Genomic DNA, 16,293 nt, shown 5'->3' on the forward strand with positions numbered 1-16,293 from the left:
TGCCCAATGCACAGCACAGATCTGCTCTAGCTGAGCATGTGCACATGTCTCAGTGGGTCATCTGTGCATGCGTGAAACTGCAGATAGAAAATCCTGTCTATGGTCCAAACTCTTCCCGTCAGAGACCTCCTGAGGCATCACCATGGAACCTCTGCAGCCTATGTGAATCAGATCTTGAAAACCACTGTGCTAGAAAAAGACAGCCACCCTGACACTTTACTGTCACAACCAGAATACCAAATTAATCACATGCCTATTTACCTGTGAGCTTTAAAACTTTTTCCATCAACATAAATATCAATATCTGGGCAACAGTGTTTCACATAAAGCTTCAGTAAATCTTCTCCTAATTCAGATGCAGGTTCCAAGTCATAAATATCTTTAAAAGAGAAAAACAAGACAAAAAATAGTTTCTTTAATAGTATATATATTTCAAAATTTTGTATTCTTGTTGTTGCTCAGTCACTCAGTTGTGTCCAACTCTTTGCAACCCCATGGACTACAGCACGCCAGGCTGTCCTTCACTATCTCCCAGAGTTAGCTCAAACTCATGTCCATTGTATTCCAAAACTAGCAAAATGTTTTTCCACATGGTTATCCTGATTAGCTACTGAAAGAAAGTAACAGTGAGTGAAATCTTTAAGTGGTAAATTCAAAGTAAAATGAAACTTTAAAATCATCAATTCTTTCTGCTCTGAAATATATATTTATACTTATACTTAAATATAGATATACCTTTAAATATAGATACACATTTAAATATAGTAATACTATTACAAATTATACACCAAAATTGAAGCCACTTCACAAACATCTGACTTAAAAAGTTAAAAAATTTCCCAAGTTTGATATTCTTTTTCATCACTTAGTTTCTTCCTGTTTCTGTTCATGGATTTATGGCTAGGATGATCTGTGAACCAACAGAAATTCAACTAAAATCAATGGGACTTATAGAGCACTTATTATGAGTCTAGTACCGTATACAGTATAGAGAGTTATAGAAAATATTTTAAGAACTACCTCTACTTCAAAAGATTCATAATTTAGGCTTTGGGAAGTGAAATATAAAACATGTATATATATTTAAAAAGAAAAATACTACATTGTATATTATAGCTCTATCAGTCTGGAAATTTTTGTTAGTATAACTGCTGAGGATGGGTCCCTGGGAACAGATTCCCAGTAACCAATTTACAAATGTATATATTTAGAAACCAGAATGCTATGAGGTGACTCCGGGTTAAGGCCCCTAAAGAGCTTCAGGATGGGGGCTGGTCACCAGAAAGGACAAATATGTCATCAGAGAGGGGGAAGTTTCAGGCCCTTCCCCATACCTCTAGGGAGGGAAAGGGGGCTATAGACTAAATTATAAAAATTCTTGAACAGTAAGATTCAGGGAACTACTGGGTTGGTGAACACACCGACTTTTGAAAAGATAGCACACCTTGAGAGGGGCATGGATATTTGTTCTGTATACCTTCCCTTCTCTACCCAACCCGCATACCTAGCACTGTATCTTTTTCATTTGGCTGTTCCTAAATTATATCTTTTATAACAAATAGGTAAATATAAGTGAAATGTGTTCCTGAGTTCTGTGAGTCATTCTAGAAAATTATTGAACTTTGTAGGAGGGTGGTAACGGGAACTCCAGAATTTGTAGTCGCTGGGCACAAGCGTGGGTAGTAATGGGGATATGTCACCCCAAAACATGCCACTCTGGCATGAGGATTATTTTGAGCTAAAGGTACTTGAGAGGGAGCAGATGTAGGGAAAGCTATTTACATCCCCCAACTGCCTAAAAATAAAAGTAAAAAATTTCCCTTTTGTAAAGGAAATTTCCATGTGCAAAGCTATCTCCTTCTTAGGAAGAAACTATTCTCTTCACTTGACTATTATCTGTATAACAAGACAACCCTTATTTACCATACATTTTCTCCTCTCACCTTCCCATAACTTGCCTCCACCATCTAGTAGCCCAGAATGCCTTTCTTTCACTTAGCCTAAGATAATATTTTGTTGTTTAGTCGATAAATTGCATCCAATTATTTCTGTAACCCCGTGGACTGTAGCCCACCAGGTTCCTTTGTCCATGGGATTTTCAGGATAAGAATACTGGAGTGGGTTGCAATTTCCTTCTCCAGGGGATCTTCCTGACTCAGGGATTGAACCCTCGTCTCCTGCTTTGCAGGTGGATTCATGCAGTAGGATTCTTTACTGCTGAGCCACCAGGGAAAGTCAAGATGATAAATAACCCTCAATTATCTAGCCATCTTCTTGAATCTCCTTTTTTTGGTGAAACTCCTGGTGCAAAAATAAGTGATGAAAACCATTCTCCCCCCTCCTGTTAATCTGTCTTATTTCAATTTAATTCTTAGGCCAGTCACAGAACCTAAGAGGGTAGAAAGAACTCTTTCCTCCCCAACAGTAGCCTAGGCACCCGACTTGACTTGCGTTTAACATCTGAAGCAGGGAGAATATTGCAGCACTAAGCCCTTAACCTGTGGCATTTATCTGTTGCTAACTCTGGATAGTTACCATTAGAATTGAACTGTTGGATGCCCAGCTGGTGTTAGGAGAATTGCTTATGTGTGGGGGGAAAAAAAAAAAACCCACACACATTTGGAGTCAGAAGTGGTACCCAGAAAAGAAAACAACAACAACACACAATTACAGAAACCCAAAACTGTTCCTCAACCTGAAGTCATCATTCCATTCTACCTTAAACTTGCTCTGTTCATACTCTTTAAGCCTGCAAAATAGTACCACTTAAATGCCTTATGAATAAGGCCACCACATCTCTTGGTTTGCCTGGGGGCAGTCCAGTTAATGCCTGTTCCCCTAGAATAACATTCAACAGCAATGATAATTTTTCATTTTTTACTCTTTCAAAAGAATCCTTGTTTGGACCACAAAATATAAAGTCATCCTTTATATAATAAGGCTCTTCATTGTCTGTCTTCTGCTTATATATCCAGGTTCATCCCTTACGGTGACTATTCTTATCCCCTCCTTTACTCTAGACCCACAACAAACCATGCATGGTGTTCCAAATTTGCTATGTGCCTGGTTCTTTGCCTCCAGGAGTGTCGTTTCCTTTGCCTGGACTACTTCTTCCCTAAACTCTCTATGTCTGGTCAACATCTGCTTTTTCTTCAGGATTCAGTTCAGATACTATTCCTTCCACGCAGCTTTCTCTGAAGGCCTATTATTCCTTCCATGTAGTTTTTTCTGAAGGCCTAAGTCTAGGTTAATGTGCCCTATTTGAGTCCTTAACACACTTGGTACATAACCAACCTGATTATACCTCCTCTAAACTGCAAGACAGTAACACTATCTGTTTTGTTCAATCTTGTATCAAATCTTTTGTTCAATCTTTGTATCAAATCTTCAAAAGTTGGTATTTGAATAATGTGCTGATTAGAATGGCATTCCAGGAACAAATAGCAAGTATAAAAGCACAGAAGTAACAAAATACAGTTCTTTCAGATGAAATGCCAAGTCAGTAAGAGCAGAGCTCAGGGGGTGTGAGGGGTTGTGAAGATAGGAGGCAGCAGAGTACTAGGCAGCAGTCAGTTCCCCAAATCCCCTTATACCATGGGAAAGAAGCTGGGATTTATATTAAGGCTGTGGGAGACTACTAAAGAATTTTAATAAGGCAAGTGCCATGGTCAGGCTTGCAATGAACAAATTTTGTTCTATACTATAGAAATGGAAGGTGGCACAAGAAGTCAGGTGACCAGTTGAGGTTCAAATTCTCAAAGAAAATAGCAACTTACTGAAATAAAGAAATGGCAGGAGGATAAAGGAGAGAAGTATTTAAGAATATTTAGGAGGAAAATCAACAGACATGCTCATGAATTGAATGAAAGGTAAAAGAGTAACTGAGAAGAAAGATAGTTAATATAGGGAATTCCCTGGCAGTCCAGTGGCTAGGACTCCATGATTCCACTGCAGGGGGCAAGATAAACCTTATGCCAAAGACACATAATCGTGGTGGCAGAATCTACCCCCCTTTAATACTTACAGTGCAATAACAGGAAGGAATTATTAAAGTTCCAATGCCATTATCAGTCTTGTTTACTAACTTTTAGTCCTATAAGCCAAAGCATCAATAAATGAATATAACTGGAAGGTATATGACGTCCTGGAGAAGGGAATGGCAAACCACTTCAGCATTCTTGCCTTGAGAACACCATGAACAGCATGACAAGGCAAAAAGATATGACCATAAAGCCTGCTACATTAACAAATATTTTATATACATTTTTCTAACACAAAATTTGGGTTGGTAGAAGTGTGGGAAACAATATAATACATGAATTTGATCCCTGGGCTGGGAACAAAGATCCCGAATGTCACATGGTGAGGTCTAAAATAAAGAAATAAAAGAGTGTATAAAAAAAGGAAGAAAGAAAGATAGTAATATAATTAATATAATTCACATTACGCAGTATTTAAAAGGAGAGCAGGCTGGGAAAGGCAGGTGATTAGATCAGTCTGACACAGGTTAAATTTTGAGATATTTATATTTAGAGGTATATTCAGACAGATATGTCTGGTCAGTGGTTGGATATGAACCTCAAAAAAAAAAAAAATTAAAGAGGAAGTGCTGGTGAAGGAGACTGAGCAGTGACTGAGAGGGAAAATCCAGACAGCACAGAGTCAAGAAGACAGAGGAAGTTTCAAGGAGGGTGGCACGGACAGTATGGAGGATGGCAAAGGACTTTATAAGATGTGGCAAACAAGTGGCTATTAAACTGGTCAACATGGGGCAGGGGGTGGGATTTCCATGGAGTGATGGAGGAGAAAATAGATAAAGGCAAGGGGTTGAGGGGTAAATGAACTCTTTCCATTTACACTAAAAATCTGTTTGGCCACTTTAATCGGCTAATGTGGGCCCATGGCAGAGTTCTAGGCTAGAGGCAAGAAAAATGGGTATCGAATATCAGCTCGGTCAACTGCCCCATCTGTGTGGCCTTAGAAAGTCCCTTATACTCTCTGAGCCTTACTGTCCTCATCTATAAAATCAGTCTGTAACCACTTTCTTTGTAGGGCTGAGACTAAATGAGATAGTTTAAAAAATGAACAGATCTATCTCAAGCCTAGAAGAGGCATGCATGCATGCATTTACCATAATACAATATGGTGAACATATACAAAAGAAACCTAACTGAGCTTAAATCAGTTTGTTTTTATTGCTGCTGCACTAAACATCAGTAATAAAAATCTTTTAGTTAACAGCTACTATCACGTACAGTCAATTCAACTGTAACACATGTTTTGAAAACATGAGTTTGATCCAACACAACTGACATATTAGGGAACAATTTTTGCATAATGGGAATTTTTCCTTTCCTTAGGTGCAAGGTAATCCATAAGAAATACAAAGTCAATGCAAGGAACTGTACCCAGCTGGACTGAGCTATGAAAGAATATACATAAAACATAAATACCTAAGACACCTACCAGAAACCTCAGTTTACCCATGCCTACTCATTTCTGGTGTTACAAATTTCCATCTGATTTCAGATAACAGCTGCTGGGAGACCATTTTCTATGAATATTTTTGTTTTTGTATGGTCTGTCCTTTCTGAGCAGAGCACTGGCAAATTTGGATCAAGGGTGATTAAACAACAAATACATCTTGGAAGTTAGAGATAATGAGATGCTCCAGAAAGATTCAGCGACTATCCTCTCCTCAAAATCATTTCCTTACATTCCTACCTTCCCCTCACCAGACAAGATTTATCTACCTTCCAAAGTAAAGATCTCTCCCTCTGTGGAGGAGGATGAGCAGGTCTGCCAGCAGCCTATAAAAGTCTCATAAAGTTGGGGTTCCCCTCCTATGGTGCAACTCCATTGCATGTGAACAGCAGGTTACATTAAGCCCTCATGGGGACTGAGGGTTGAGAAGTGGTTCTGAGACGCTCTATAAGTAATAAACAGTTTGTTCTCTTATCCAAGGCTCTTGAGTCTCCTGTTGGAATATTTACTGTATCTATATCTACATCCTTAACATACTCCTTCCACCAATTCACAGCAATTCACAAGCTGCAACCCTTTTGACACCCACTTCTACAAACAAACTAGATCTCTTTTTCAAGGTCAAATGCCATATTTATTGTAGTATTTATGTATTGCTGAATCATTTAACATGGATAAAACTATGCTCCTAGTTTTTTTAGATTCTGATCTTTTAAAAATGTGTCATGACAAAATGTATTGGTGATTTTTGTGTTGCATGGAGTTTTTTAAGGAACGCATACATTGTGTTAGAACTGATTCTACAGTGTGCTAAAGCTTTTGCTTGTGTAGATTAGAATAAGAATGAAAATATATAGAAGCTTAAAAGGAAAATTGTGAATTATGTCTGTATTTATTAATAATAACTCCATCTCTAATTACTTAGGAAAACTGGGAGTAGGCCATATTATTATTTCCATTCACTCATAAATTATATACTTTCATTCATACTGACTTTCATCTACTTATAAAAAAATGTTCAACAGAGCTGATTTTTGAAGTATGTTTTTCTCTAAGTGTTTAGAATATAATTACTTTCATGGCTATAAAAGTTTATAAAAATCCACAAAAAATACCTCACCAGTGGAAATTACATTTTCCTCTTTGCTGTTGATATCTTTTGGAATTTCATGTTTCAGAAGAGAATGATCAGATGATCTTTTACTTAAGAACTCTACAGATAACCTTCTATCATTGTCAGTACAATTTCCAACACTGAAGTCACATTTCTTTTGTGGTACTCCACTTTCCACTATCTTTTTCCTAAGAATTTCTTCTTCGTAGCTTTTTATATTTCTGTTTGATGAGTATACAATCCTAAAAGACAAAATGCAAAATATTAATAAAAATAATGTTGGTTATTCTTAAAACCTCGTTTCCCAACGTGTGGCTTTCATAGATAACAGCCACATAGTTGGAAAATCTTCTTAATCTACACTAAAGAAAGGTCCATCTAAAATAGCAGGAAGTTTGAAAAGTAGTGTATAAAGAAACAATGTTAAAAAGGAATGTGTAATTGCCAACAAATTATATAACCTAAATGAAATGGACAATTCCTAGGAAGGACACACACTACGAAACTTGATTTAAGAAGAAAGAGTATCTGAATAGACAAATAGCAAGTAAAGAGACTGAATTAGTATTCAAAAACTTCTCACAAAGAAGGACACAGGACCAGGTGGCCTCCCTAGTGAACATTACCAAATGAAAGAAAATTAATTAATGGCAATCCTTTACAAACTTTTCCAAAAATATAAGACATAACACTTAACTCATTATGTGAAGCCAGTATTATGTTGGCTCAAAAGGAGACAAAGACATCACAAGAAAACTACAGACCAATATCTCTTATTAATGTAGAGAAAAAAATCTTCAACAAAATAATAGCAAAGTGAATCCAACAACATATAAAAAGAATTATACATCATGACCAACTGGGCTTTATTTTAGGAATTCAAGGGTAATTAAACATATGAAAATCAATGTTATATACCATATGCTCTAGTGTGAACGTTTATGTCCCCTAAAATCATATATTGACAAAATCCAACACCCTGTCATAAAACATTCAACAAACTAGGAATGGAGGGAAACATTCTCAACCTGATAAAGCACACCTATGAAAAACCCACAGCTAACATCAGACTTAATGGTAAACAATTGAAAACTTTCTTCCTGAGATCAGCAAGGATGTCTGTCTGCTCTTACCACTTCTGTTCAACATTTAAATAGATTCTAGCCAGAGCAATTAAGCAAGAAAAATAAATAGCTGTATTAGAAAGGAATCGGAGAAGGCAATGGCACCCCACTCCAGTACTCTTGCCTGGAAAATCCCATGTACGGAGGAGCCTGGTAGGCTGCAGTCCATGGGCTCACTAAGAGTCGAACATGACTGAGCGACTTCACTTTCACTTTTCACTTTCATACATTGGAGAAGGAAATGGCAACCCACTCCAGTGTTCTTGCCTGGAGAATCCCAGTGACAGGGAAGCCTGGTAGGCTACCATCTATGGGATCACACAGAGTCGGACATGACTGAAGTGACTTAGCATAGCATAGCATAGAAAGGAATAAGTAAAGCTATCTTCAACTACAAATAGCAAACATATACATAGAAAATCCTTGGAAATTCATCCCTAAACTGTTTGCTAAACAAGTTCAGCAAAGTTGCAAAATAGAAGATCAATATGCAAAAATCACTAACAACAAACAATCCAAAATTAAATTAGAAAACAACTCCATTTACAACAGCAACAAGAAAATAAAATACTTAGGAATATCTTGATATTTCACAAAAAGCACAGTCTTATATGCTGAAAGCTACAAAACAATGCTGAAAGCAATTAAATGGAAATATATTCCATTGATAATTTAATGTTTTTAAAATGGCAATACTCTTTAAATTAATCTATGGATTCAGTGCAACACCTATCAAAATTCAGCTAGTTTTCTGTGGAAATTGACAAACCAAACCTCAAATTCAAATAGAAATGCTAGGATAGCCAAAACAATCTTAAAACAGAAGAAATTTAGAAGATTCACATTTTCTGAATTCTTAGCTTCCTACAAAGCTACAGCCATCAATACTGTGTGGTACTGGCATAAGGACAGATGTATGGATCAATGGAACCGAACTGAGTGTCTAGAACATACATTTATAGGCAACTGATTTTTGACAGGGGTGTTGTGACATTCTGATTTATAATATGAACTTTGTACACCATTCCCAGCACATAGATTCCAAAACCCTTCTAACTTCCTACGTAAAAGCCATAGGCTATCTTTATTACAGTTTAGTTCAGTTCAGTTCAGTTGCTCAGTCATTTCTGACTCTTTGCAACCCCATGGACCATGGCAGGACAGGCTTCCCTGTCCATCACCAACTCCTGGAGCTTGCTCAAGCTCATGTCCATCGAGTCAGTGATGCCAACCAACCATCTCATCCTCTGTCGTCCCCATCTCCTCCCACCTTCAATCTTTCCCAGCATCAAGGTCTTTTCCAAAGAGTCCGTTCTTCACATCAGGTAGCCAAAGTATTGGAGCTTCAGCTTCAGCATCAGTCCTTCCAATGAATATTCAGGATTGATTTCCTTTAGGATTAACTGGTCTGATCTCCTTGCAGTCCAAGGGACTCTCAAGAGTCTTCTCCAACACCACAGTGCAAAAGCATCAATTCTTCGGCGCTCAGCTTTCTTTATTGTCCAACTCTCACATCCATACATGACTACTGGGAAAACCATAGCTTTGACTAGACGGACCTTTGTTGGCAAAGTAATGTCTCTGCTTTTCAATATGCTGTCTAGGTTGGTCATAACTTTTCTTCCAAGGAGCAAGTGTCTTTTAATTTCATGGCTGCAGTCACCATCTGCAGTGATACTGGAGCCCCCCAAATAAAGTCTGTCACTGTTTCCATTGTTTCCCCATCTATTTGCAATGAAGTGATGGGACTGGATGCCATGATCTTAGTTTTTTGAGCGTTGAGTTTTAAGCCAACTTTTTCACTCTTCTCTTTCACTTTCATCAAGAGGCTCTTTAGTTCCTTTTCACATTCTGCCATAAGGGTGGTGTCATCTGCATATCTCAGGTTATTGACATTTCTCCCAGCAATCTTGATTCCAGCTTGTGCTTCATCCAGCCTGGCATTTTGCATGATGTACTCTGCATATAAGTTAAATAAGCTGGGTGACAATATACAGACTTGACGTACTTCTTTCCTGATTTGGAACCAGTCTGTTGTTCCATGTCCAGTTCTAACTGCTGCTTCCACAGTCAGCTCCTGCATACCGATTTCTCATTAGGCAGGTCAGGTGGTCTGGAATTTTCCAGTTTGTTGTAATCCACACAGTCAAAGGCTTTGGCATAGTCAATAAGGCAGAAGTAGATGTCTTTCTGGAACTCTCTTGCTTTTTCAATGATCCAATGGATGTTGGCAATTTGATCTCTGGGTCCTCTGGCCTTTCTAAATCCATCCTGAACATCTGGAAGTTCACAGTTCATGTACTATTGAAGCCTGGCTTGGAAAATGTTGAGCATTACTTTACTAGCGTGTGAGATGAGTGCAATTGTGCGGTAGTTAGAGCATTCTTTGGCATTGCCTTTCTTTGGGATTGGAATGAAAACTTACCTTTTCCAGTCCTGTGGCCACTGCTGAGTTTTCCAAATGTGCTGGCATATTGAGTGCAGCACTTTCACAAGATCATCTTTCAGGATTTGAAATAGCTCAACTGGAATTCCATTACCGCCACTAGCTTTGTTCGTAGTGATGCTTTCTAAGGCCCACTTGACTTCACATTCCAGGATGTCTGGCTCTAGGTGAGTGATCACACCATTGTGGTTATCTGGGTCATGAAGATCTTTTTTTTGTATCATTCTTCTGTGTATTCTTGCCGCCTCTTCTTAATATCTTCTGCTTCTGTTAGGTCCATACTATTTCTGTCCTTTATTATGTCCATCTTTGTATGAAATGTTCCCTTGGTATCTCTAATTTTCTTTCCCATTCTATTGTTTTCCTCTATTTCTTTGCATTGATCACTGAGGAAAGCTTTCTTGTCTGTCCTTGCTATTCTTGGAACTCTGCATTCAAATGGGTATATCTTTTCTTTTCTCCTTTGCCTTTGCCTTTTGCTTCTCTTCTTTTATCAGCTATTTGTAAGGCCTCCTCCGACAACCATTTTGCTTTTTTGCATTTCTTTTTCTTGGGGATGGTCTTGATCACTGCCTCCTGTACAATGTCAGAATCTCCATCCATAGTTCTTCAGGGACTCTATCAGATCTAATCCCTGGAATCTATTTATCACTTCCACTGTATAATCCTAAGGGATTTGATTTAGGTCACACCGGAATAGTCTAGTGGTTTTCCCAACAGTCTTCAATTTTAGTCTGAATTTTGCAATAAGGACTTCATGATCTGAACCACAGTCAGCTGCTGGTCTTGTTTTTGCTGACAGTATAGAGCTTCTCCATTTTTAGCTGCAAAGAATATAATCAATCTGATTTTGGTATTGACCATCTGGTGATGTCCATGTGTAGAGCCTTCTCTTGCATTGTTGCAAGAGGGTGTTTGCTATTACCAGTGCGTTCTCTTGGCAAAACTCTTGTTAGCCTTTGCCCTGCTTCATTTTGTACTTTAAGGCCAAAGTTGCATGTTACTCCAGGTATTTCTTGACTTCCTACTTTTGCATTTCAGTCCCTGTAATGAAAAGGACATTTTTTTGGGTGTTAGTTCTAGAAGGTCTTGTAGGCCTTCATAGAACTATTCAACTTTAGCTTCTTCAGCATTACTGGTTGGGGCATAGACTTTATTACAGCACTTAATTTTATTCCCAGTTCCTGAAATAGCTCCAGAAGGATAAAAATGAAATGTATGTCTTTAGTTATTCATAGCAAGCCCCTTTAAACCACATCAGAGTTTACATTAGGGAGGTAGGTGACTTTTAGAAAGCCCATAAGGATGGGAACTGGAATCCAGGAAAACCAAGTGCTTTGAAGGTTGGAACTAAGCTCTTCCCTCCACCTCTGGAGAGGGGAGAGGTTAAATTAACCACCAACGACCAATGACTGGGCTTCCCTGGTGGTTCAGACGGTACAGAATCTACCTGCAATGTGGGGGACCCAGACTCGATCCCTGGGTCAGGAAGATCCCCTGGAGGTGGAAATGGCAACCCACCTCAGTATTCTTCTCTGGAGAATTCCATGGGAACTGGGCAGGCTACAGTCCATGGGGTCACAAAGATTTGGACACGACTGAGCTATTAACACACACTAATCAATCATGCCTATGTAATGAAGCCTGCATCTTTAGATGGGTTTCAGTGAGCCTCTGGGTTGGCGGACACATGGAGGTACTGGGAGAGTAGTGAACCCTGAGAGGGCATGGAAGCGCCTTCCCATAACCCGTGCCCTATGCATCACCTCCATCTGGCTGTTTCTGAGTTTTTACCAATAATATGTCAAGTAAAATATTTTCCTGAGTCCTAGGAGCTGCTCCAGCAAATGAGCTGAAACTGAGGGAGGGGCCAAAGGAATCTGCATTCAGATGGTCAGAAGCACAGGTAACAATCTCCAGGTAGACAGTGTCAGAATTGAATTAAATCTGTAAGACACCCAACTGATATCTGGAGAACCTGAGAATTGCTTGGCAAGGGGGAAAAAACTACAAATCTGGTGACCGTAAGTGTCAGAAGCAAAGTACTCAACAGGTAGAACTGAGCAACAGGATCGATTTGGAGGCAAAAGGAGGGAGCAAAAGTGGTTTTGGGAGGGAGGAAGGAATGAGTGAGGCAAAGTAAGCAGGTGAGCAAGTTTAGGACTAAAGAGTTTGAATAATTTGGGTAAGAGGGGGCTCTGAGCTATAAAGGTGGTCTCTGGTTGTCTGGTATCTGGCTCTGGGATGATTAGGGCAGAGGAGTGTTGCCTTCTAGAGTGTAAGAACCAGAGGGAAAGGTGAGTGTAGGAATGGATTCAGGGTTACTTGGTTTGCATATTAAAGGCACACTCTGGGAATTAGCTAACTCTGGGAGGGGCAGTCTTTCCCCAGTCAGTGAGGGTCCAAGTTATATATATGTGCTCTGTTGTGCTCAGTCGCTTTAGTCATGTCCAATTCTTTGCTACTCCGTGGACTGCAGCCCACTAGACTCTGTCCATGGGATTCTCCAGGCAAGAATACTGGAGTGGGCTGCCTTGCTGTCTATACACATAGTTAATATTACAAGGTACCTGTTCCACCCACTTCAGCCCTACTAGTATAAAGGATTTGAGAAAGCTGTAGGGGAAATGGAATTGTTCATGCTGTGCTGCTGTTCTATGTGTTTACTTGGTTGACATTTTATCCTAGCATTGATGTTAAACTGAAAATTTAAAGGTCTTCCCTTTTTACCCACACATAAACATGCACACACATTTTCAGACAACTATAGTGTGGTAAGTCTTAAGAAATCAAAGATTTTTATCACGAGGTCATAAAGAAAAAACTATCAGTACTTTCCACTGCCAATCATTTGAGCCATATCTGAAGTTGCTATATATAAAAATTTTTTTCAAAGACTCTTTGATCAGAATTTTTACTAAAAAATCATAATCTCAATACTTTATATTCCTCTCCTTACGCTTTATATTAACACAGACAAATTTCAATACAATCTTCTTTTTAAAAGGGGAGGAGGTATTACTAGAGCCAATCAGTGAATTTAGCAAAGTTGCAGGATACAAAATCAATACACAGAAGTCACTGGCATTTCTATATACTAACAATGAAAAATCAGAAAGAGAAATTAAGGAATAAATCCCATTTATCATTGCAACAAAAAGAATTAAATATTTAAGAATAAACTTACCTCAGGAGACAAAAGAACTATACACAGAAAATTATAAGACACTAATGAAAGAAATCAAAGATGACATAAACAGATGGAGAAATATTCCATGTTCCTGGGTAGGAAGAATTAATATTATGAAAATGACTATACTAACAAGTGCAATCTACAGACTCAATGTGATTCCTATCAAATTACTAATGGCATTTTTCACAGAACTAGAACAAAAAATTTCACAATTCATATGGAAACACAAAGACCCTGAACAGCCAAAGCAGTCTTGAGAAAAAAGAATGGAGCTGGAGGAATCAACCTTCCTGACTTCAGATTATACTACAAAGTTACAGTCATCAAGACAGTATGGTACTTGCACAAAAACAGAAATATAAACCAATGGAACAAGATAGAAAGCCCAGATATAAACCCATGCACCTATGGGTACCTTATTTTTGACAAAGAAGGCAAGAATATACAATGGGGCAAAGACAGCCTCTTCACTAAATGGTGCTGGGAAAACTGGACAGCTACATGTAAAAGAATGAAATTAGAACACTTCCTAACACCATACACAAAGATAAACTCAAAATGGATTAAAGACCCAAATGTAAGACCAGAAACTATAAAACCATTAGAGGAAAACATAGACAGAACACTCAATGACATAATTCAAAGCAGATCCCCTATGACCCACCTCCTAGAGTAACACAAAACAAAAGTAAACAAGTGGGACCTGATTAAACTTAAAAGCTTTTGCACAGCAAAGGATTAAACTTAAAAGCTTTTGCACAGTTCATACAACTCAATACCAGAAAAACAAACAACCCAATCAAAAGTGGGAAAAAGACCTAAACAGACATTTGTCCAAAGAAGACATACAGATGGCTAACAAACACATGAAAAGATGCACAACACAGTTCATTATTAGAGAAATACAAATCAAAACTACAATGAGGTATCACTTCACACTGGTCAGAATGGCCATCATCAAAAGGTCTACAAACAATAAATGCTGGAGAGGGTGTGGAGAAAAGGGAACGCTCCTGAACTGTTGATGGGAATGTAAATTGATACAGCCACTATGGAAGATGGTATGGAGATTCCTTAGAAAACTACAAATAAAACCACCATATGATCCAGCAATCCCACTCCTAGGCATTTACCCTGAGGAAACTAAAACTGAAAGAGACACATGTATCCCATTGTTCATTGCAGCACTAATTACCATAGCTACAACATGGAAGCAACCTAGATGTCCAATGACAGATAAAAGGATAAAGAAGTTTTGGTACATATACACAATGGAATACTACTCAGCTGTAAAAAGGTACACATTTGAGTCAGTCCTAATGAGGTGGGATGAACCTAGAACCTGTTATACGGAGTGAAGTAAGTCAGAAAGACAAAGAGAAATATCATATTCTAATGCATATATACGGAATCTAAAAAAATGGTACTGAAGATGGTACTGAAAAATGGTACTTATTTACAGGGCAGCAGTGGAGAAATAAACATAGAGAATAGACTTATGGACATAGGGAGAGAGGAGTAGAGGGTGAGATGTATGGAAAGAGTAACATGGAACCTTACATTACCATATGTAAAAGAGATAGCCAATAGGAACTTGCTGTGTGGTTCAGGAAACTCAAAGAGGGGCTCTGTATCAACCTAGAGGGGTGAGATAGGGAGGAAGATGGGAGGGAGGTTCAAAAGGGAGGGGACATATGTATACCTATGGCTGATTCACATTGAGGTTTGACAGAAAACAACAAAATTCTTCAAAGCAATTATCCTTCAATAAAAAAATAAATTTTAAAAAAAGGGGGAGGAGGCATGTTACAAGAACTTTCTATATGCAAGACAAGGCTGAGCGCTGAAGAATTGATGCTTTTGAACTGTGGTGTTGGAGAAGACTCTTGAGGGTCCCTTGGACTGCAAGGAGATCCAACCAGTCCATTCTGAAGGAGATCAGCCCTGGGATTTTTTTGGAAGGAATGATGCTAAAGCATCATTCAGTACTTTGAAACTCCAGTACTTTGGCCACCTCATGCGAAGAGTTGACTCACTGGAAAAGACTCTGATGCTGGGAGGGATTGGGGGCAAGAGGAGAAGGGGACGACAGAGGATGAGATGGCTGGATGGCATCACTGACTCGATGGACGTGAGTCTGAGTGAACTCCGGGAGTTGGTGATGGACAGGGAGGCCTGGCGTGCTGCGATTCATGGGGTCGCAAAGAGTCGGACACTACTGAGCGACTGATCTGATCTGATTTGATGAGATATCATTAGCAATGTTCACATTGATGAGCAGATTTAATCTCAAGGACCTTACCTAACATACTTCAGACATACATCACTAATCTAACACGAAACATAAATCTAACACTTAAAATAGAGGGTTGTGAAGTGCTAGGAAGCACAAAGTCATTTACTCCAACTTTATTATTCTAAATATGAGAAAACCGAGACTCAAAGAAATCATAAAACAAGGTAATGCACAGGCAAAAGGCAGCTCTGTCTTGTTGCCAGACTCAGTGCTTCCTCCACTCTACCATATCGTCTCTCATTTGATCTTTTTTCCCTAACACTTCAATGATAATAAATAAAGGGTAGCATTAATATAATTTCTCTTTCTCTAATATACAAAATTTGACCTTTCCCAAGCATCTTTTTCTAAACGTACACTCAGTAGCTAGAGAAATGTATAATTTTATAGGGCTACTACTAGGAATAATACTTACTAAAATGTATTCAGTGCTTACTATATGCCAGGTCACTGTGCTAAGTGCTTTAAAAGCATCTAATTTAACCTTCGCAACAACATTATGAGGTAGGTATTGTCATTATATCCATTTTATTAAGGTGATAAAACTAATGAGAAGCAATTAGTGTGATCCACATTCTCACAGTTAGAAATGGTAGACCTGCTTGACCACAGCGCCTACTCTACAACAAAGCCACT

At 38.6% G+C, this 16,293-nt stretch overlaps 1 protein-coding gene across 5 annotated transcripts in view; it reads right to left on the minus strand.

Moving 5' to 3' along the window:
• The window catches only part of BTBD8 (BTB domain containing 8), a 95,296-nt gene that overhangs the window by 64,354 nt on the left and 14,649 nt on the right, over positions 1–16,293 (minus strand). For 4 of the 5 annotated variants that reach the window (XM_055585139.1, XM_055585140.1, XM_055585138.1 and 1 more), the window contains exons 3-4: positions 6,605–6,840; positions 262–379 (exon numbers count right to left, since the gene is read on the minus strand). In XM_055585139.1, coding sequence (XP_055441114.1) covers positions 262–379; positions 6,605–6,840 — 354 coding nt within the window. Of the gene's footprint in view, positions 1–261; positions 380–6,599; positions 6,841–16,293 lie in introns of those variants that run through there. The other variant, XM_055585141.1, reaches the window with a different exon arrangement.

This window comes from Bubalus kerabau, chromosome 6 (assembly GCF_029407905.1).
Source record: "Bubalus kerabau isolate K-KA32 ecotype Philippines breed swamp buffalo chromosome 6, PCC_UOA_SB_1v2, whole genome shotgun sequence".
NCBI classification, from domain to species: domain Eukaryota; kingdom Metazoa; phylum Chordata; class Mammalia; order Artiodactyla; family Bovidae; genus Bubalus; species Bubalus kerabau.